General features: G+C 37.8%; 1 protein-coding gene across 1 annotated transcript; it reads left to right on the top strand.

The window, feature by feature from the left end:
* The first annotated feature begins 17,955 nt into the window (after positions 1-17,955).
* LOC125663019 (zinc finger MYM-type protein 1-like) lies at positions 17,956-21,927 on the top strand. Its single transcript, XM_048895343.2, has 2 exons — positions 17,956-18,280; positions 19,853-21,927. Exons 1-2 carry the CDS (start codon positions 17,956-17,958, stop codon positions 21,925-21,927), a joined length of 2,400 nt encoding a protein of 799 aa, XP_048751300.2.
* Positions 21,928-23,778: the final 1,851 nt, after the last annotated feature.

Here is a 23,778-nt window from a genome sequence, read left to right as displayed (position 1 = left end):
CCCCTGGAGGCCATGGTTTTTGCAAACTTGAATCTACACTATGTCAGAAAGCTTTCATGTAAATGTGAACTTCTTTGGCCCAATGGTTCTTGAAAAGAAGATTTTTAAAGATTTTTCTTATATATTTGTATGTAAAACTTTGACCCCTATTGTGACCCCATCCGACCCCCGGGGGCCATGATTTTAACAATTTAGAATCTGTACTATATCAGGAAGCTTTCAAATAAATCTCAGCTTTTCTGGCTTAGTGGTTCTTGGGAAGAAGATTTTTCCTATATATTTGTATGTAAAACTTTGACCCCTATTGTGGCCCCATCCGACCCCCGGGGGCCATGATTTTAACAATTTAGAATCTGTACTATATCAGGAAGCTTTCAAATAAATCTCAGCTTTTCTGGCTTAGTGGTTCTTGGGAAGAAGATTTTTAAAGATTTTTCCTATATATTTGTATGTAAAACTTTGACCCCCTATTGTGGCCCCATCCGACCCCCGGGGGCCATGATTTTACCAATTTAGAATCTGCACTATATCAGGAAGCTTTCATATAAATCTCAGCTTTTCTGGCTCAGTGGTTCTTGAGAAGAAGATTTTTAAAGATTTTCCCTATATATTTGCATGTAAAACTTTGACCCCCTATTGTGGCCCCATCCGACCCCCGGGGGTCATGATTTTAACAATTTAGAATCTGTATTATATAAGGAAAAGTTTTCATGTAAAAATCAGCTTTTCTGGCTCAGTGGTTCTTGAAAAGAAGATTCTTCCTATATATTTGTATGTAAAACTTTGATCCCCTATTGTGGTCCCATCCAACCCCCAGGGGCCATGATTTTAACAATTTAGAATATGCACTACCTAATAAAGCTTATCGATAAATTTCATCTTTTCTGGCTCAGTGGTTATTGAGAAGATTTTTTAATGAACCTACCCTATTTTTACCTTTTCTTGATTATCTCCCCTTGGAAGGTGGCCTGGCCCTTTATTTTAACAATTTAGAATTCCCTTTACCTAAGGATGTTTTGTGCCAACTTTGGTTAAAATTGGCCCAGTGGTTGTTGAGAAGAAGTTGAAAATGTGAAAAGTTTACAGACGGACAGACAGACGGACGGACGCCGGAATACGGGTGATCAGAAAAGCTCACTTGAGCTTTCAGCTCAGGTGAGTTAAAAACTCAGGAAGGAGATGTGAGGAGAAATAGATCACATGTTGTAGATAAACAACAAAGTACTGAAACAGAGACAGGGCAGCATGCTGAGTCAGAGAAAGTTAATGAAGACGGTATGTGTGAAAATAAAAACATGAATGAAACTGAGAGCAGGTCAATTGAGAACGAGAACAGCAATGGGTCAGGCTATGTAACCAGATCTGGGAGGTTATCAAAAGCACCGATCAAACTTGATTTGTGAAAATGACTTTGAAGGGGAGATGTAGTGCAAACAAAGTCAGATAAAGATTCCCACGCTGGCTGCAGTGAACGAATGACCTGTATATGATAGGTGACAAGAGTGCAGTATGGGAGTTGGGGAGCGTGAGAACTAATAGTGTTCAGTTTGTATCTTATACCCAATGTAGCTGGATGTAGTTTAGAACAGAATAAATATATCTATATATCGAACCCAGTGTTAGGTTATTGACCAACACAACACCCCTTACAAAGTTCCTGCAGACCAAAGGCTTCTGGTATTTTAGCAAGTTTCATGGAAAGAAAATTGAGAGAATCCACAAAAGTAAGATTAAATTGATGAGCAATGTGCATGTACATGATTTTGGAACCATTGTAAATAATCTTGCTGGGTCGAATAGAATGACGGTCAATGAAAACTTCTAGCACCGGATACAAGTCGAAACTTTTGGCATTGTGAACTATCAAAATTGAATTTTGACAATGTTTGCTAGTCACATAGGCACAAAGTTGTTCGGCTTCATCGTCTCCCGAAAACACGAGTTCTCTTTTCCCACATGAATCGGGGCAGGGGGGATGTATGAATTCTCCTTTTTGGGTGTCGGAAAACCTTCGACATCGTGTCCCGCAATTGAAACATGTAGAGTCCTCCTTGAGTTCTCTCTCTTCACATCGGTGACAAGTGGTATGTAATACAGCAAAGTTAACTTTGTGCTGTTGCAGACCACAAGACGGATCCCGACAGTTCTGACAGAGTCTACAGTTTGAGCACTGGTGTTCCTTTTACACATTCGCGACATCGGATGGAAGATTGCTGACAATGAAATATGTCGTCTTGGCGCGTCTCAAAATCGTAAAAAAAAATGTTTTTGTTTCTCTTTTCTAATTGCGATCCACCCCTTTTTTTATAACAACGATGTTCACCCAGTTGATATTCTTGACAATTCGGACATTCCCACTCTTGACAGACGTGAAGGTCTGGTGGACGTTTGACTCTAGATAGGGTGACGCGACACATCTTGCATTGGTAAAACAAGTCACAGGCAGGGGGATACATCTCTTTCTTGACTGATCGCTTTTGTTTATGTCTTTGAAAACAGACAGACAGACACGATTACACAAACGACAACCTAGTTGTATATCCGATTTTGGGCAGTGGTCGCTTAAACATACCTCACAAGAGGTAGCACAGAAGTGTTTGAATTTATTTTTGTACGGTTTTAAACACGTATGGCAGAAATAGGATGCTTTAAAAAAATCCCTGTATCCTGGCAATCCCGTACCAGTGCTTTTCATTTTCTGACTCGACGTGATAAATATAGATGCGGGGCTTTTCCTGGTCTTCCGTCACCCTGATGAATTTGTTCCCTACTCCATTCGACACGACGTTAATACTAACATCAAGTAAACTTTCAAAAGGTTCGATGTCATTCAGACCCAGATACCTGTCAGCGGGTACATCGGCTTACACAAACGCATTGCCATCTCGGTCTGCATTTTCTTTCTTGATGATTTTAAAGCTGTATGGTCCGAATTACAATATTTTTTCCATCTCGTAAAAACTCTATTAAATCATCGCACGTTTGTACTTATGAGACTGTACGACATATCATAAATTAGTTCACCTGTTTTAACCCAAATAATTTGATTTTAAATCGATGTTTACAAATAACCGCGTCACTCTGCCATTTCAAGTGACAGTCACGTGACCAGTTCAAACTTTCAGATCATCGCTGGTTTTATCTGTGTAAAGCTGTGTATTTTGTTATAACAGTGCCGTACCATAAGTTTAATAGAAATAAAAATATCAAATACTTGTTTTACGCTCTTTCAGCCTTAAAACTAGACAGTTGCGTATGAGTTACTACATCATGTTGGGATTCCCCTGTCGCGATTGGGTCTATTTATAGACGTCTATTATGGAATGATTTATATATGTAGCCACTATATTTACTTTCTAAGTAATATTCGCACTGTTTTCTTCTACATGCAGATGTTTTCAAGCATGTAATTAAGGGAAAGTTAATAACTTTATAAAGTAATTAATCGGCTTTAAAGTAATTATGTACAAACATAATACATGAACATCGGGTCATACAGCTTTAAGATATTGTTATAATAGGATCTTGGAAATGCTCGATGTTTGATGGCATGATCCAGCACCGTACCGGAATCACCATCCACTAAATTTTCCCAAGAATCGCCATCAACTTTATTGCATAATTTAAGAAAACACAGACCGATGGAAATGGCCATACATAGTTTGTTATCATTTTGTACATAAAAGAGCGATTTTTTCTTTCAATACTATTTTGGGGACCAAACAGAGATGTAACAGATAATTTAGTTCCCCCTTTAGGCATGTCAATGGACCCCACAGTGACAAGCAGGTTTTCGTCTACCGGTAGACTTTCATTCGAATTCAGTACCTTGGTGATTTCCCCCATCACAGTGTCTGCATTCAGCGTTTCCCCAAGACTGTAGCGGGACAACAATGGGATTGTTTAAACTTGGATGACCAAGTACCACCTTCCCCAGATCGGCATCGTGACCCCTGACCTGCAACAACAAGTCATCAAACATGTTGTGTAATTTATTGTGTATATCTATTAATTTATCCCCACGCCACTACTCGTTAAATTTCACCTGGAACGTCGTATCGCGGGCCAAGTATTTCTTAAACGTTCGAGTGTCTCTCTTCCAGATGTAATAGGGTTTTTCTAAAGGGTCCCCAGAATCGGAACTCTCCACACCCCCAGATTGTCCACTCGTTGAGGGTTGGTCATCATCAATGGAAAGTCTCGGTTTTTTTGCAGGAGATTCTATGACAGAGAGAACATCTTGCCACAAGTCGTCGATGTGTGTTTCCCACTTAAGATCCTCTTCCTGCTGGATTTCTCGTTATCGGTTCTCGACCTCGGCATCACCAACTAAATAATTTGCTGTTGCAAGTAACTGCACGGCATCTGAATCCACCAAGAAGTCTAGGATTTCTTTGAGAAGACTCTCGTCCGACATGTTCTAAATTAAAAATTCAGAATGTTTATGACTTTCTTTGAAATGCATTTTCAAAAATTATAACCCAAATTCAATCATGTATATATTGTTACACCACAATTCATCCGAAGGAAAAAAAAAAGCCATTTTTTCAATTCACAAAAAATTTAATGAAATCTATAACAACTTTTGATTGGAACATTCAGTTGTAAAAAAAACAACAACAAAAAAACCCAACAAAATACATATATATAATAAATGTTACAAATCAACTGTATAATCACGAGGTATTCTAACAACGTATTTTCAGATGTACCCGTTATCACAAATAAAAAACAAATACATAAAAATCACTCGGTACAATTGTAACTTGCAACCATATACAATATTTTCTAAAAAATCAACAAAAAGTATTCTAATTAATACTGATCAGGTATTTCCAGATACCCATTGTAATAAAATATAAAAAGAAATATAAAAATCACTTGAATTTTAAAAAAAGTGTGACATTCATCATTTTGAAAAATCTTAAAGTATTTTTCAAATAAAGGACATACATCATCAAAGCAAGTAAATACAGACTACTACTACAAGACAAAAGCAATTAAAGTTATACTAGCTCTCATTTTTGGTGTCGAAATTTGTTGTTGCAAAATTGTGATTTACTATTTCAGTGACAGAAAAAATAAGGTTTATAAACTTTTGTCATTAATATTTGTGTTAGAAAACCTATCCCGAGGCTCTAAATGAAGTAAAATTGCATTATTGTCTTCCCGTACAAAAATTGATTTCTATATAATACTATATATTCAATATAACCGAAATCTTCATTTTGACAAAATCTTAAACTTCATTTTGATTTTATCAATGATTATGGTTAAAGTTACATACAAAGCTATCGTAATAGCACATTTTTATAACAAAATAAAAATTTCAGTTTGAGAGCTATTATAACTTTAAACAAGAGCTACTTGTTGGAAGTCAAAATAATTAAACACTAACCGCTTGGTAGTAGTAGTAAAAGTAAAAACAAGTAAATGAACACTAGTTTTGTACAACTTGACATTATTAGGGTCAGCGTCTGCATGTTCAACAATTTTTCAACAGCTGTTCCGGGCGCTCAATAAAGAAAAAAACATTCCTTATTTAAACAAAACTTTTCCCTTAGATCTCGTATTATATGCAGGTGCATCTAACAATGGTTTCGTCGAGGATGGTGTGAAAGATATTTCCGGAGACAAGTTTGATTGCGGGGTGCTGAAACAAGATGAAGCATCAAGTGCCGATTGGGAAGGTGTGTCCATTGGAATTGGTTATTAGGCGTGTCTGATAGAGGAATGTGCTCACGACTTTCAACAGTAGTGTCATTGTCGTTTCTTCTTCTATGGGTACAGGAACATGTACAGAAGGTCTTAATTATATATCTTTTAATAATGAGGATGATTATTGCCATAGCGGATGTAACTGCCCATGCTAACAAACCTAATACACACAAAAAATAGTGTTACCAAATATTCTAAGTATTTCAGCAAAAATAGTATGATATAACTAGTAACCACTGCTTATTCAAATCAATTACACATATAATAGCCTCTCTATTTCTATCCCTATATTCATTCAATTTACTTCAAAATAATTCAATAAAATGGTGAAAATAATACAACTATAACCAATATTGTACTTCAGTTAAGTTACATCTAGTACATCTACTTCCTTAAACTTCGGAGGCATCAAATATCGAATCATAGTCATTGTCTGAAGATATTGTAGACTGTATTCTGTTAAACTCTATTTCAGATGCTGAGGGCAATTTCCTTACTTTACGTCTATTGATTTTCATTCTCTTAAATATTTTTTTTTCTAATTGATGACACATTTTTCTTTTGTAATTTACATCCAACCTTTTTAATATTTTCTTTGATGGAAATGAGCACACCTACTAGAATGAAAATGCAAATCCCTATATTAATACACAAGAGTATGGTTATATGCTGACCTGTTTCTGTAGGGATATCAAAAAGACTGCTTTCATCATCATCATCGTTCTGGAATGATCCTATAATGTAAAGATTACTTCGTATCTGAATATTTTAACTATACTAATAATTATATACATATTTTAATTTACCTCAACATCTTTTACATATACTTTATCACAATGAATATTGCATGATCTTTGTCAAATTATGCAATTACACAAAACATTTTTTTTTTCCAAAAATACTTTTTACATAAAATACAACTTTCCTTGGCACAGACTAATGCTAGCTTTTACTTAAACTGACTGGAAAATATATGGGTGTTACTTTGTTCACGAACATAACTTTAATTCCTACACATTAAAATTATGTATCTATAAACACTTACTGTGATCCACTGTATTGTCCTTGTTCGTCCTTGTTAGGGCTGCCCAACGGATTGCGTGAGTTGCTTGGACCCTGACTGATGGTCGAGTTGTTTGGGTCCCGACAGATGGCCGAGTTCTTTGGGCCCTGACTGATGGTCGAGTTGTTTGGGTCCTGACTGATGGTCGAGTTGTTTGGGTTCTGACTGATGGCTGAGTTGTTTGGGTCCCGACTGATGGTCGAGTTGTTTGGGTTCTGACTGATGACCGAGTTGTTTGGGTTCTGACTGATGGTCGAGTTGTTTGGGTCCCGACTGATGGCTGAGTTGTTTGGGTCCTGACTGATGGTCGAGTTGTTTGGGTTCTGACTGATGACCGAGTTGTTTGGGTTCTGACTGATGACCGAGTTGTTTGGGTTCTGACTGATGACCGAGTTGTTTGGGTCCCGACTGATGAAAATCAGTGCCGTCAGAAATATGAACCTTTTTATTCTTGTTGATGCTGATAATCAACATGCAGAAAAAGACGAGACATTTCACTGGTGAGTTACAACTTGTAAATTGGAACATGTCCATCAACTTTAACTATCATAGCTTTAATCAAGATAATGAAAGGTGAAGATAACGAACAGTGATCAATCTCATAACTCCTAAAATGGACACACCAGAGGTGGGATCAGGTGCCTAGGAGGAGTAAGCATCCCCTGTCTCTACCGGTCACACCAGCCATGAGCCCTATATCCTGATCAGGTAAACGGAGTTATCCGTAGTCAAATCAGTGTTCCAAGAACGGCCTAACAATAGGTATGAAACATGTCAGACAACATTTGATCCAGTGATAGGTTGTATTGACGTAGTCATTTTAGCCTATGCAATAATATACTAGTTTATGCTTACATTGCATCCACATACATGACGGTCATCATACTTCATGTGACCTTTATGAATAAAACTGTAAACACCGATATTCAGTACCTGCCCCACACATAAATGATTGACAACGTGGACAGTTTGGTTACCAAAAGTGTACACTGCTGGAACTTTGTTTATTTGCTGCGCTATAGTGAATCAGATCACGTATTCATTTAGTATATATATGACTGTAGAATTGTCAAAGTAAGAACAGTCTAGGGATGAGATAGAGAACAGCTCGAGGGATACCTTTCTCGAACCTGGCATTGTATTTGAGTTTATGTTGGTAATCAACCTTGTATTGATAAACACAACGTAAGTTACGTTATTCTAAGACTCTGATGGTACAAGTCTTAACAAATTAATCCGGTTACATAACGATCAAATTCTGGTACAGTTACCAGGATTGTGAAAAGAATCTAAGACGAGGATTTTAATAAGACAAGAACGAAGGTAGGAAAATTTGCCTTTGGGAACTTTTTACTTTGCGACTTAACGCATGTTGTATGTAAGGTGAAGATAACGAACAGTGATCAATCTCATAATTCTTACAAGCAATACAAAATAGATAGTTGGGCAAATACGGACCCCTGGACACACCAGAGGTGGGATCAGGTGCCTAGGAGGAGTAAGCATCCCCTGTTGACCGGTCACACCCGCCATGAGCCCCATATCCTGATCAGGTATGTTAGCAAAGAGGAGTTAAAAGGTTGATAGATGATTTGACATATCAATTGGGGAAGCTACTTTAAATCAAAATAAGTAAACGCAACATAATCTAAGACGAGATAATCAATTGGGTGAGAATCGACAAACCGGTTTACGTATCACAGGCACTACAAACACCGTGAATGTATACGAGTGTCCTCCTCTAATACCAGAAATGAGGACTGCAGGAAAGTTTCTCTTGAAGATAGATTCAAGTATAGAAAAGAATCGTTAACAGTATTTTGTAGAACATTTTAAATTCAGCATTGTGAATGTATACCAGTTCCCCTTTGCTATAACAGAAATGAGGACACAGCATGGTAGATATGCAAATGATGCAGCACAGCATGATAGATATGCAAATGATGCAGCACAGCATGGTAGACATGCAAATGATGCAGCAACAGGTGATGCACAACAGAACGCTGTAATGAAATGTTTACCGAATACAGGAAGGTCTCACGTGGTACTATGTGCAATTAGAAATATAGTAGCCGAAGAAGAAATAAGACATGATTATGGTGTTCCGAACCTTCCATGGTGTAAAGGGTAATGTATTGACATATAAGATTATACATTCATGTCAAACAAAAAATAAAGAAAACACAATCTTGATCTTTGACGACGAATGTTAGATCCCACCAAGAACACAATTGAATCTTTATCTTCTTACTTGTACCAGCCACTAAATTATAGCCATTTTTTCAGTAACGAGATGTTGTCTGTAGATTAACATTGCACAATGCAAGGAGGGGAGGAGAACCAGGTCGGATGACTTTCCGATTTAGGAATGATGCTTTTATTGAGGATCATATCAACCAATCAAATTTTAACGATATTAGATAAAGCTGAAGAAATCATGTGCGAGATTACATAGATACACGCATCGAAAGAGACCAAACTATTGATAACTGTAGACTGTTGGCAGATCATGCAAGTTCTATTGGGGGGGGGGGGCAAAACGTCAGGAAAAAAATCATTATTTTTTGCCAAATGTTAAACAGTCCTTGAATCACGTGACAGGAAATGTGTAAACAACACGTGTAGAAAGGCAGACTTTAACACGACATGTAAGTGCAAAAAAATGTTTCAACAGCATGTTCTCTTCTGGATATGTCTGTTTCAGACATACAGATGTTCTATAAACATCTAAATTATTCACAAATTATGTATCAAAATGCTTATCAGTGCCCAAAGCCATGAGAACCGCTACCAGAATTGGCAGACTCTCAATATAGAGCAATAGACATGAAAATGGAAAGTTGTAAATATTTGTAGTTTATCCACAGTTGTCAGAACTGCATTTTATTATCGATTTTCTAAATATTATCATCATTTACAATGCCCCTTTGCGTTGTAGATTTTCTCATAATATATTGATTGGAGCGAAGTACATATATTTTAGATTATATTTTATTGTGATGCTTTTGTTTGTTATTAAGTTGTGTTAAAAACTTTTATTCATTTTTGTGAATTAAAAAAAAAATACTTGATGGCTCTAAAGTTTTGAACTTTGACGTTGCGTGTTAAACAGGACGTCTTATGGACTGCAATTTTTGCTAAAAATCCTTTGAACATTACATGTTCAATGTTTTTAATCTTTTTGTCTGGAAAAGAAACTATAAACAATAATGCTACTGATGAAATAACATCATTTATTGAAGAAAAAATGCTGACTAGAATGCAATGTTTGCATCTTTTGAAAGCACCAGCAATATACATGAAAGACTTGACAAAGTGTATATGAGCAAGACAAGTGAGGGTGTGTTTATGATAAAGAAATTGGAAGTTTTACTTTCCGTCGAGAGTATTTCACTCGTATTGAGACGTCACCAGAGACTGCACAAGATTTCACCAGTCTATCATCAGGTACTAATCGTAAACAGGATACAGATGGTCCTTGTGTCCCAATGAATCCAGTCTGTCCCCATCACCATCCTAAGGTTTGGGTCAATGACTTGGAGCAAGTCCACTACTTTTCACAAAGGGAAGACATTTTATTTTTTCCCTCCAATATTTGATAATACATACAAATGCAAGATTTAAATAGTATGAAGAAGTTTTCCTGAAATTTAGTTCATGGAACTCTAATTTATCTACATTCATTATTTGGTTCATGGTTGGCTGCTTTCTTTGGTGAAATTGAATTGAGTGTCATTCAGTCTAGAAATCAACACATCCGACAAATCTACACTAACTGCTTTGACGATTTCTGGTAAAAATCTCCAACACATTAAGAGACGTACTAAACCAAGAAAGTTTACTAAGGTTCTCCACCGTTCAAATGATACATGACTTGGTGAATTGGATATCCAATCCGTGGAACATCTCATCAGAGAAAGAAATGCAGATCCTCAGATGCAAGAGGTTAATTGAAGAAAAATCCTGCATTCAAACATGTCCCAGTAATTTTAATGTATATAACTTTTATGTGTTTTATAACAATTTACAGATGCCCTGGACTACCCCTCCAACTTCGCCACACAGATTACTTAGCCTAAGATTCTGTAAAGCATGAATCAAGAAATGAAGGGATAGTAGAAATAGTGTGAGGTTTGTGTTGTTTTGTTTTTGTTGTGTAATCTTTAATTGTTATGTTTGGGAAATTTGTGAATGCTGCGGATCAAACAATAAAAATAATTCCGTTATGAAATGATTGGAGGTAGATGGGAATCCTCATCTTGCTCTTTTATCTACAAGGAAGATTTGTAATGGCGAGGAAATATGTTATGACTATGGAGAGGAAAACCTGCCATGGAGAAGGAAGCTGAATTTAAAGAAATCTTATTACCCCACCGGCCCCACCCACAATCTCTACCCCAGGAATCTTAAAATTTGCAATTTTTGTAGAGGTCTTCTTACAATACACTATGCATTTAGTATTACTTAAAGATGTGCGATTGTGAAGGACATTTTTGAAAATTCGTCAATTTAAGACAGTTTTTTCTCAGGTCCCACGGGTGCAGGAGTCCGACATTTAAAACTGATGCCCATTTACCCCAAAGATGCTTCATACCAAATTTGAAAGGAATTGAAATAGTCCTTATCAAGAAGTTAAAAATGTTCTATTGTTCGCACATTTATTAACTGACCAATTTTGCCCCTCATTGATACCAAAACCCCTTTCCCTGGGATCAACAAATTTACAGTTTTTGTAAAGGACTATCTGTTCTTTCTAAATATCCATTTAGATTCAATTCAATATCAATAGCACAAAAGATGTTCTTACAGTATTTTACACATAAACACTATGTTTGTCAGAACCTTTACCCATTGCATCCTAACATTTATCTTTTTCTTACACATGCGCTGATGCAGATATGAAAATTGATGATTTTTGGCAATTTTGCCCCGCCTTAAGACCCCCAGGGGTACAAAAGACCTGAAATCTACAACTTATCAATTTATGCCCCTTTGTTTCAAATATGCTTCATACCAAAACTGAAAAGAGTTGGGATTACAGTTAAAAATGTTCATTTGTGAACGGACGACAACCAATTCGAATTTTTCACCGGGGTTTCCTCAGCAAAGTCCGCTTTTAGTCTTAACACACATTATAATAAACTTTTCACAACAGGATTTTAGCCTATATGGATAAAAGAGTTCAGTGTCAGATAACAATGTATAAACTTAGAAGTATACTAGCAATATTGGACTGTAATGAAAAGATTGATAGACCGACAACATCAGTAAATACTGTAGCGTGTGCACAAACTCCGCGTCACAGAGCTACAGTGCGAGTATTAAAACGTTTGCTTTTGTTGATGAGTTGTGGGTAAAACTTGACAGGAACGTATACAATCCTTGTCAACAAATCCCTCAACATATTGAAGACGTTGAATACAGTTTAGACAGTGACAATGGTGACAGAAGTAATTGTTTTTGTGTAAATATGGTTTATTTTTATAAGTACTGTGAATTATTCATTTTATAAATTTTATTGAAACAATGGTTGGATCTTTACTTTTCCTTGTCAATGATACACAGTGTTGTACAGGGTTACTGTGCTGACTTTTCTGTTACTCGCCTGCTCTATACAAACAGCTGAGTTAAATACCTGTTGATAGATTCTGATAACAAACCAATTAAATTATGTGTAAAATAAGCAGTGACGGTCATACAGTAACTGCATGAAATTCCTTCGTATTTCAAGAACTCAAAGACAATAGCACACAACCACATGTGCCTACATTTCCACCCAAGTCACAATATTACAGAAGTACATAAATCATCTTCCGCCTACAGAAGTATTCAGATTACTACTCGCCGACATACATGTTGTTAATCATCTCAATTAAATCAAGAAAAAAATGTAATAGAGTGTTACGTGTGGTATTGCGAGGGAGGGGGGGGGGTACCAATTTTTTTATTATGGGCGAAGAACGATAACTCTATTTTCTTTTTATCGACTGTTTCACTGAACTCTTTTTCGCCAGAAGTTAGAATCTGGTGCCCTGCAGACAATAAAGTTGTATACAGACTACTACACTCTCTTCTCCAGGTAATTATTTTAGATTATCACACTTGTATGTTATGTATATCACCAAGGGTATTATTTGAGATCGAGTTTAACAGTGAAGATGAAAGCGCGCAGCGTGATTTTTTGGATTGTGAATTTCATATATGTCAACTGGCAAGTGTAACATTTGGGGCTCGTCCGGGATTTTCCATAGCCATGGGAGAAAAGCAAGAGTTGGAATATGAGGTATTGTCCAAGCTGTACGAAGCACCAGTTGAGACTCTTGAAGGTATGCCAATTAACAGATTTTGTCAGTTTGGTATCTTTAATTGGAACTACAATGATTAGTAAATATAAATATCTCACCTGTATATGCCGTCAATCTTATTTATCTGGTAGAATCTGGAACTCCGAACTGATTGTGTCATCGTCGACCGAGTACTTTCGTTTGTTTTTGTATTGTTTTTCATGAACACCGAACCCGATCACCATTAATCTATATTCATTATTAAAGCAATTCCACTATTGGAAAATCAAGATGAAGAAGAAAAGAAAGGGGAAACTAAGAGGAGGAAGATAGAAGAGAAAAAAAATCTGGCCCACCAGAAAAAAATGACAGGTGCTACTTTTCATGAGAACAGGAAACAGAAATAGTCATAACTCTCTAAATTCAAGAAAACTGGGCCAATATGACAACACATATTCTAAATCTACAATACATCTAAAGTAGTTTTAAATCAATTTATGAACTTAAGAATATTTCAGTTACATAATTTTATTTTCAGTGGAAATCTTAAAAACTATTCTGAAAGAAAACAGAGTAAAATACACCAGCAGAGACAAGAAGGCAGACCTAGTGAGACTAGTGAAGGACAGAGTATTAAAGCAAAGTGGACCAACAGGAGGTACATTTTCCTGTATTGACCTTCCTGGTGTTCTTAACCCCTTCTCCCTTATTCTTAAATGAATTGTGAATACATGTATGCACATAGACAATCAAGTATATATATGTCATAATTACTCTTTGATTTGCTAATTAAGGCATGGGACAGACAAGATAAGAGGTTTTTCCCCACTTTGAAATCTGAAGCTTTCAGCATTTACTTCACATTACACCACAAAAAAACCAAAATTAAATGGCTGCTACATGAATCCTTTTGAGATATTTATACTAAATTCTGTTGACTCAACAATCAATAAATCATCAGATATCTTCACATGTGCTGATATTGATCTTTTCCTTTTACCAGATATCAACCCAAGTAACAGCAGAAGGAGATCAGATTTACCATCAACAAAAAAGAAAACTTTCAAAATGATAACCAAAAGAACAATATTCCATTCATACTTTGCTGTTCCAGTTGATTTAAACAAACATTTTTTGCACAATCTATTTATGTATATGCTTCACATTTTAGTAGTAGTGTTTGGTTTTCATGTGACCATTGTTTTTTGTTGTTGTTTTTTTTTTGGCATATTTTTATTTTTGCAAATGCGACTGCTGTGAAACATTATACTTAAACACCATGTTTCACTTTTGGCTGAGAAAAATTCAAAAAGTATAGACACTTACAAAGTTCAGATTTACAATTTAAAGTCATATTACAAGTTATGTACAATGTCTTAGTAAATTACTGAAAATTATAAGTAATGTCATTGCGAAAGAGTGTTGTTCTTTGATTTTACAGGAATATAATCGATTTTTTATGAACAAAAAAGTTAATCAAAATTTGTTTTCAAGATACATATACATGTATATAACAAAATTGTAAACAGCATTTTGCTGGAAGTATTATAGTACCCATGAGATCTTTATGGAATTGTAACAGCTTTGTTACAACAATCAGTAATCGATTGAAAGTAATCGATCAGTAATCGATCAAACTCTCCAAAGAGTTTGATCGATTAGTATATGTAATCAATCGACAAGTGTTCGATTACTATCGATTACTCATGTCTGGACAAATTGATAACATAAATTAATCACAGTGGGCTAGCTGGTGGCTGTGTCAATGTGCCTGAGATTTCAGATCTGAACATCTTAGCTGTTGCTGTGTTAACAGGCTAATATGCGATTTCTTAGTTCCTAAAACGTTGTAACTATATACAGGTACCCACATACAGCTACGTTCATACAGGTGTCTACACACAGGTACCCACATACGGATACCTGTTTGCAACAAGAGGTACTGTGAGCAATGCTCACTAAGAATACCCCCCGCTTACCCCAATCTCCCAAAGAGTGTTGGTAATAGGTATAAACTACCTCTTTTCTGAGTGTAAAATACAAATGGCATGACAAACCGAACCATATTGCTACTTCGATGTCCAGTGTGCATGACCTTTGACCTTTAAATCGATAGGGAACATCTTCATCCCATGGGTAGTCCATATGTATGATATGGTGACTGTAGGTGGAAAGGATAATGCTTTAGAGCCCGGAAACCATATTGCTACTTCGATGTCCAGTGTGCTTGACCTTTGACCTCAAAATCGATAGGGAACATCTTCATCCTATGGGTAGTCCATATGTATGATATGGTGACTGTAGGTGGAAGGGATAATGCTTTAGAGCCCGGAAACCATATTGCTACTTCGATGTCCAGTGCGCTTGACCTTTGACATTTTGACCCCAAAATCGATGGGGAACATCTTCATCCCATGGGTAGTCCATATGTATGATATGGTGACTGTAGGTGGAAACCATATTGCTACTTCGATGTCCAGTGCGCTTGACCTTTGGACCCCAAAATCGATAGGGAACATCTTCATCCCATGGATAGTCCATATGTAGGATATGGTGACTGTAGGTGGAAAGGATAACGCTTTAGAGCCCGGAAACCATATTGCTACTTCGATGTCCAGTGTGATTGACCTTTGACCTTTTGACCCCAAAATCGATAGGGAACATCTTCATCCCATGGGTAGTCCATATGTAGGATACGGTGACTGTAGGTGGAAAGGATAACGCTTTAGAGCCCGGAAACCATTGCGTCTACAGACGGACGGACGGACAGACAACCCGATTCCAGTATACCCCCCCCCCCCCCCCCACAACTTGTTGCGGGGGGTATAATAACCCTTAAAATAATTTCAGAATGCACGTCTAAACGAGGAGGAAGAGGCAGTTGTGAGTGATGCGGTAGAGCGGATCCGTTCAAACCTGACGGTTAATCCTCAGTTCGAGGTAAAATTATTTCAACAATTTAGCTGTTCAGGAGGCCAATTGTGTTATCTATATATCTATTTATCTATCTGTTCATCTATTTATTTATCTCTAATATTTAGTTTCCAGTATTGGAGGGATGGGAACGGAATCCTGAAAATCCAAACCTCTACAGGATGAAGCCCAAGGCGTACCAAATCACCCAACAACACCTACCAGATCATATCCGAAGGGTCAAGGTAAGGAAGATAACATTTTATCCTTCACATGCTCAATTATTTAATTTGAATTTCTCATAGAAGTTTTGAGATTGACCTCTGTTTACATACTCATTTCTTTCAGAGAAGTGGAGTCCCCATTGAGAAACAATTTAGCGGCCTGAGGCCGCTAACAATCAAATTAAGAAGGTGTGGTGAAGAGGTAAATATCCATTACAAAGACAAAAGTCATAAGTTCATTTGAAATAAAGATATTAAATAGATATCAACTGACAGAAGATGTATCTAGAGGATAATAACTTTAATGATCATGGATTGATTTATTGAATATTGTTTAAAGTCCTTCTCGAGATTATTTCACTCATATGGAGACGTCGCCACTCCCGGTCAAGGGCTGCACAATTTCGACCTATGCTCGGCGCTTATAGCCTTTGAGCAAGGAGGGATCTTTATCGTGCCACACCTGCTGTGACACGGGACCTCGGGTTTTTGCGGTCTCATCCGAAGGACCGCCCCATTTAGATGCTTCTTACGACAAGCAAGAAGGTACTGAGGACCTACTCTAACCCGGATTCCCACGGGACTAATGATCATGGAAAATAATTTAAAGGACCATAAACTTTTATTTTATGGGTATACTTTACATGAACTACTAGAACAATTGTGGTAAATATAATCATAATCAAAAGACTAGCTATACAACTGCCAATGCTGGGACTGCACAAGATTTCACCAGTCTATCATCAGATACTAATCGTAAACAGGATACAGATGGTCCTTCTGTCCCAATGAATCCAGTCTGTCCCCATCGCCATCCTCAGGTCTGGGTCAATGACTTGAGCAAGTCCACTACTTTTCACAAAGGGAAGACATTTTATTCTTTCCCTCCAATATTTGATGATATATACAAATGGAATATTTAAATAGTATGAAGACGTTTTCCTGAAATTTAGTTGATGGAACTCTAATTTATCTACATTCATTATTTGGTTCATGGTTGGCTGCTTTCTTTGGTGAAATTGAATGAGCAGTCTAGAAATCAACACATCCGACAAATCTACACTAACTGCTTTGACGATTTCTGGTAAAATCTCCAACACATTAAGAGACGTACTAAACCAAGAAAGTTTACTAAGGTTCTCCACAGTTCAAATGATACATGACTTGGTGAATTGGATATCCAATCCGTGGAACATCTTTTCTTTTTTCAAGAACAAAAGTTCTTGAAACTTTTGTTTCAAGAACTCAAAGACAATGGCACACAACCACGTGTGCCTACATTTCCACCTAAGTCACAATATTACACAAGTACATAAATCATCTTCCGCCTACAGAAGTATTCAGATTACTACTCGCCGACATACATGTTGTTAATCATCTCAATTAAATCAAGAAAAAAAGGTAATAGAGTGTTACGTGTGGTATTGCGAGGGGGGGGTTACCAATTTTTTATTATGGGCGAAGAACGATAACTCTATTTTCTTTTTATCGACTGTTTCACTGAACTCTTTTTCGCCAGAAGTTAGAATCTGGTGCCCTGCAGACAATAAAGTTGTATACAGACTACTACACTCTCTTCTCCAGGTTATTATTTTAGATTATCACACTTGTATGCTATGTATATCACCAAGGGTATTATTTGAGATCGAGTTTAACAGTGAAGGTGAAAGCGCGCAGCGTGATTTTTTGGATTATGAATTTCATATGTGGCAAGTGTAACATTTGGGGGGCTCGTCCGGGATTTTTCATAGCCATGGGAGAAAAGCAAGAGTTGGAGTTTGAGGTCTTGTCCAAGCTGTACCAAGCACCAGTTGAGACTCTTCAGGGTATCTTAAAAGGCAACAAGATCATCACAGAGCCAAACAAGGCAGACAAGACTATGGCAGTGAAAGCCATCTTGACATGGCTGGATAAGGAGGACAGTAGTGATGACGGCAACACGACTGCTTTATTACTACTGAATGATGCATTGACAGCAAATAAAATCACAGTTAAGACAGAAAAGGCTCCAGAACCGAAACCAAGTGACACCAAGAACCAACATCCAACCTTGTGTCATAAAGACTTCAAATTAAGTGGTGAGATTTCAGACCGCCCTAATAGACTTTCATTTGTAAGCCTAGTTCGACAAATTGAAGCCGGACTTCGCAAATCGTACAGTGAAGCAGACATAATTGATGGGGTCACCCGAGCTATCTCACCAACTCTACCTTTGAGAAGTTATTTGGAGGGACGTGAAAAGTTGTCGTTGTAATCACTGCGGAAGATTCTCCGGTCCCACTATGAGGAGAGATCTGCAACTGAGCTCTATACCCACCTGACACCGGGGGGTACCAATTTTTTATTATGGGCGAAGAACGATAACTATTTTCTTTTTATCGACTGTTTCACTGAACTCTTTTTCGCCAGAAGTTAGAATTTGGTGCCCTGCAGACAATAAAGTTGTATACAGACTACTACACTCTCTTCTCCAGGTAATTATTTTAGATTATCACACTTGTATGCTATGTATATCACCAAGGGTATTATTTGAAATCGAGTTTAACAGTGAAGGTGTCAAATTCGTATTTTTTGTTACATAGAGTGTCTGCGCACATCTTTGCAGACAAGCAGTGTAGAAGTATTACAAACGCATTTTAGTTCTTCCTATCGTGATTAGTCAAGCCTCAGGCTGAATAACCAAGGCCGTCGTCGGCGGTCCGGCCGGTCCGGCCATGGCCGGACCAATATTTCGGCCGATAATGCCCAACCCAACTTTTTCCGATATTTGTATTTTTATGGTTTTTCCATAAATAAATCCGAAAAATTGCAGGTTTTATTGCTTACTTCCTTTAACAGGCCTATTACGCAGATTGCGATGCTTAATCCCAGTACATGTAAACACGCGCCACTAATTGGCAAGTTGACACTGCTAGCCCCTAACACAGCGTGTGGCAGTAGATATCGGCCCCTGCGTCGCTGAGCAAGGAGACACTTTGTGAATTGGGAAGGTAGCAGTATACGTACATTGTAGCCCTACTTCGGGTGTTAAGTGTGAAATTTTCTTAATTGACATTAATTGATATCGACGTGGCTTCGGACAGGTAATGTATATAAGGGTGTGTGCACCAAAAGCTTCAAATTACAATATTGTAAATCTTACTGCTGGTCGCACATAAATTTCTATTATTCAGCAATTCTATGAAATAGAATATCATGGCGTGTAGCATGGTTCCATCCGAACCAAATCAGCCAAAGGCACTTCCGTTTCCAAAACGAACGTTTGGTAAGGAAATATTTACATCGTGTGAATTTGTTTTTAAAACCAAATGAACATTTACTGTTAAAATATTGAAACACTATTTAATATTACAAACTCTGGCTAAGTATAGTGCAAGTATGTAGGAATGCCTACCGTACTACATGAATAAAAATAAGGCCAATTTCGTCTAGGGTCGGGGGTTTTCTAGGTAGGGCTGGGTAGGGTTGGGTTGCACTAAACTAACATTTTGCCTAAAAATAGTAAAAATATACATTATCATGACTTGGTTATTAAAATGCCATTGAACAGCTGTCCGTAAGTTTATTTGTAAGACTGTTAAAATAGTTTTCAAAACAATTTGAATATAATAATTTTTTATTATATTTAAAGTTAACTTATTTTACTACAGGTAAGAAAGCCCCTGTTCAGAGATCATTCCAAGGTAGTTGGTTCGATTCCCGTCCATGGTTACACTACGATGAGCCCCGCGATCTTGCGTTCTGTCACGTGTGCATGGTAGCTAAACGAGATGGCAAGCTCACATCTACTAAAGCGGACAAGGCGTTCCTTGAGTCAGGATTCTCAAACTGGAAAGATGCAACGGCAGGGTTCAAGAGCCACGAGAAAACAGAATGCCACCAGGCAGCGGTCGAGCGTGTGGTCACCTTGCCAAAAGTGACCAAGGATGTAGGTGAAATGCTGTCAGTGTCACATGCAAATGGCAAAGAAGTCAACCGACAGTGTCTGTTAAATGTCCTATCTTCAATCAGATTCATTGCCCGCCAAGGATTAGCGTTGCGCGGTGATGGTGACGACAGTGAAAGTAATTATATACAGTTACTGAAGCTCAGAGGTGAAGATGATTCCAAAATTCTAGACTGGATAAAACGTAAAAATGACAAGTATACGTGTGCAGAGTCCCAAAATGAAATGTTGAAAATCATGGCGTTATCCATTCTGAGAGATGTCGCACAGAACATAAAGAATTCTGTGTTCTACTCGATCATGGCAGATGAAACCACAGACAAATCAAACCGTGAACAAATTGTGCTTGTGATTAGACATGTAAATGAAAATCTAGAACCACAAGAGGAATTTATTGGATTAACCAAAGTGCCCTCAATTGATGCAGACACGTTGACCAAGACCATCGAAGATTGTCTGTTGAGAATGAACCTGTCATTGAACAATTGCCGTGGTCAATGCTACGATGGGGCAAGCAATATGTCTGGTGCAAAAAAGGGCGTGGCTACTCAAATCAACGAGAAGGAGCCCCGTGCAGTGTACACTCATTGTTATGGGCATGCGCTGAACCTGGCTGTGGGCGATACAGTGAAACAGTCTAAAACCATGAGGGATGCGCTTGACACGACTCACGAAATTTCAAAGTTGTTGAAATATTCCCCTAAACGCGACAGTCTGTTCGAGAAATTGAAGCAGGAACTCGCCCCTCAGACGCCGGGTTTTAGGACGCTGTGTCCCACTCGCTGGACCGTCCGTGCAGCTAGTCTGAAAAGTGTGGTAGATAACTACATAGTGCTACAGGATCTATGGGACGAGTGTGACTCCAAGGACTCGGAGATCAGGGCTCGTATACTCGGAGTGTCTGCACAGATGAGGACGTTCGAATACTTGTTCGGCGTAATGCTTCCGCACGAAATCCTTTCGTTGACGGACAACCTCAGCAAATCTCTGCAGCAAGAGTCACTGTCAGCATCTGAGGGCCAGCGACTAGCAAAGCGGACTCTGGACAGTTTGGTAAATTTGCGCTCGGACGACAGTTTCGATTCCTTCTGGACTACAGTTCAAAGCCAGAGTGATCGCGTGGATGTGAATGAACCCGTTGTTCCCCGGAGGAGAAAGGCACCAAAACGGTATGAGACTGGCGACGGTATTGGGTACCATCCCGAGACAGTGCAGACCGTGTTCCGGCCTAAGTACTTCGAGGCGATCGATCTTGCCATGGCCAGTGTAAAGGACAGGTTCGACCAGCCGGGATACCGTGTTCTTCAGAACGTCGAGGACCTGCTGATCAAATCTGCACAGCCAATCAGGACAGAAGAGCTGGACTTTGTGTGTGAGTTCTATGGTAGTGACGTCAACCGCGACAGATTAGAGGCACAGCTACAGATGCTACGTGCCCATTTCGTGAACGCTGAACAGGGGAAAGTTGCGCTCGCTGACGTCATGAAATTTCTGTCAGACCAGTCAGTGCCAGAGCGAGCACTATTCTCGGAGGTCGTGGTATTGCTGAAGATACTATTAGTAATGCCAGCTACAAACGCTACCAGTGAGCGCACATTCTCCGCACTTCGGCGCATCAAAACATACTTGCGTTCGACAATGACCCAAGTGCGTTTGAACAATCTAATGATGTTACATATCCACAAGGACAAAACAGATTCGCTAGACCTGTGTGCGATTGCTGACGAATTCGCAACAACAAAAGAGCGACGGCGGTGTGTTTTTGGAAAGTTTAAGTGAACAAATCCGGTGCACGAAAAGCATAGTGCATTCACTAATCGTACCTGTAATTTCAGTTATTAAATTTACTTGTACTATTTTTGCAACATGCGTGTAATTCGAACCTTTAACCCTCCGTTGATGGACTTCATCAACGAACATATTGAAAATATATGCCAAAAAATCCCATAAAAAGCGCACGAATTTTAGTGTCAGATATACCGGAAAACGCTTCTAAGGGCATCCTAGAATAAAAAATTTTCCGGGGGAGCATGCCCCCGGACCCCCTAGAAATGATCAATCATAAAAATGGCCGGACCAATCACAAAATCGTGACGACGGGCCTGATAACTGGTAATGATAGTGAACGCCCAGTCCACGAACATGACCTTGTACGACCCTATATCTTTGTTTGTTAGGAATATTAGTTCGTGCGAAGGGTTACAATATGATAAGGGCGGTGAATTCCCCTGGAATTATCATGATTTCTAATAAATTCCGCGGTGAATATGCATCTCTAGGTACAGTTTTTAAAATTATAAAAATGGTTTCATTAGTAAGGAAAGATTAGCTAATTTTAAATTTTTAATTTACGTGGGGTATTTTTGACATTTCTAATTATTTCAAATTTATTGTGTATTAAACGTCAAGAAAATATTAGATTTTTGGTACTTTACAGGTGTCTGCATGTGGTCAAAGCAGGGGTGACCATATACGACGATCAAATGCTGTATAAACAAATGAGTAAAATTACAATCTACGTGAATAATATGAACTATTAAACATGTTTGAAATTCATACCAACCATAGCTATCCAACTGTTCATTCAAGGGGGGTGGTGATGGTGGTAACTTAAAGAATCTGTCCAAATTTGACTGCAAAAAAGGAAATACGTCACATAACAAATGTGCCACGTATGGCGATTCTCAGTTAACGCTCATATTTCTATATCTGTAAAAGTATGGGCGGGGCCAAATTCTTATGGGAATTTCAACTAATGAGGAAACCCCAAGCTTAAACTCGGAGTTAGCTACCATCTGTGGCTAATTTATCCGCCGTGTAACATTTAAATCGTGAAAGTGCAAATGTTAATAAGTTTGAATCAAGAAAATTGATCACTGTTCGTTATCTTCACCTTTCAGTTTTGTAAATATATTGGGGACCATTTTATATAGCCATTTCACCTCATCCTTTACAGACATGCAAAGGAATATTTGTAATTTACTAGAATGTGTGCTTGCGTAAAGTGACTGAAAATTGTGCTCTGTAGTTAGTGATAGGAAAAGTCATTATGGACGAGACATGAGAAATAAAAAAAAAGATATAAAAAATCTTACATATTCAAGATAACATTCCATGTTCTTAAAAACAAGTCAATTACATGTACATCAAATACGAACCTTGGACAATGTGTCAAAACAATTTAAGAATGCGGTAAATATTGTGTTGCGAGGCGAACTCGTCAACACATATTTCAATACATCTTCGTTAGCCAAGGGTGACTCTCCACGGTGTGTCTCTTTTCAGAGCCGTGGGGCGTCACGCTTGGTTAGCGAAGATAATTTCAATAGGAAACGTGGTTTACAAGCAAAGATTATTTGATATTTTATTTTATAACACAATAAATCCACTGAATTCGAAAATCCCACTGTATGTAAATCCAGATGTAGATTTGAATTAAAATCATAAACACCAGCGTAAAACTATATACCTCAATTTTCCTTTACTAAATAAAAACCATTAGATTTTAATCTACAATTTATTTACATATTTATGATAATTAAAACAATAGATGAGAAAGAATTAAAATAAGTACAATACATTCCCAACTTCCTTTACCCCCTAATCTAATAGTATTTCACTTGCTTACCA

The sequence above is a fragment of the Ostrea edulis genome, chromosome 8 (assembly GCF_947568905.1).
Source record: "Ostrea edulis chromosome 8, xbOstEdul1.1, whole genome shotgun sequence".
Lineage (NCBI taxonomy): Eukaryota > Metazoa > Mollusca > Bivalvia > Ostreida > Ostreidae > Ostrea > Ostrea edulis.
This window is presented reverse-complemented; position numbering and strand designations above follow the sequence as displayed.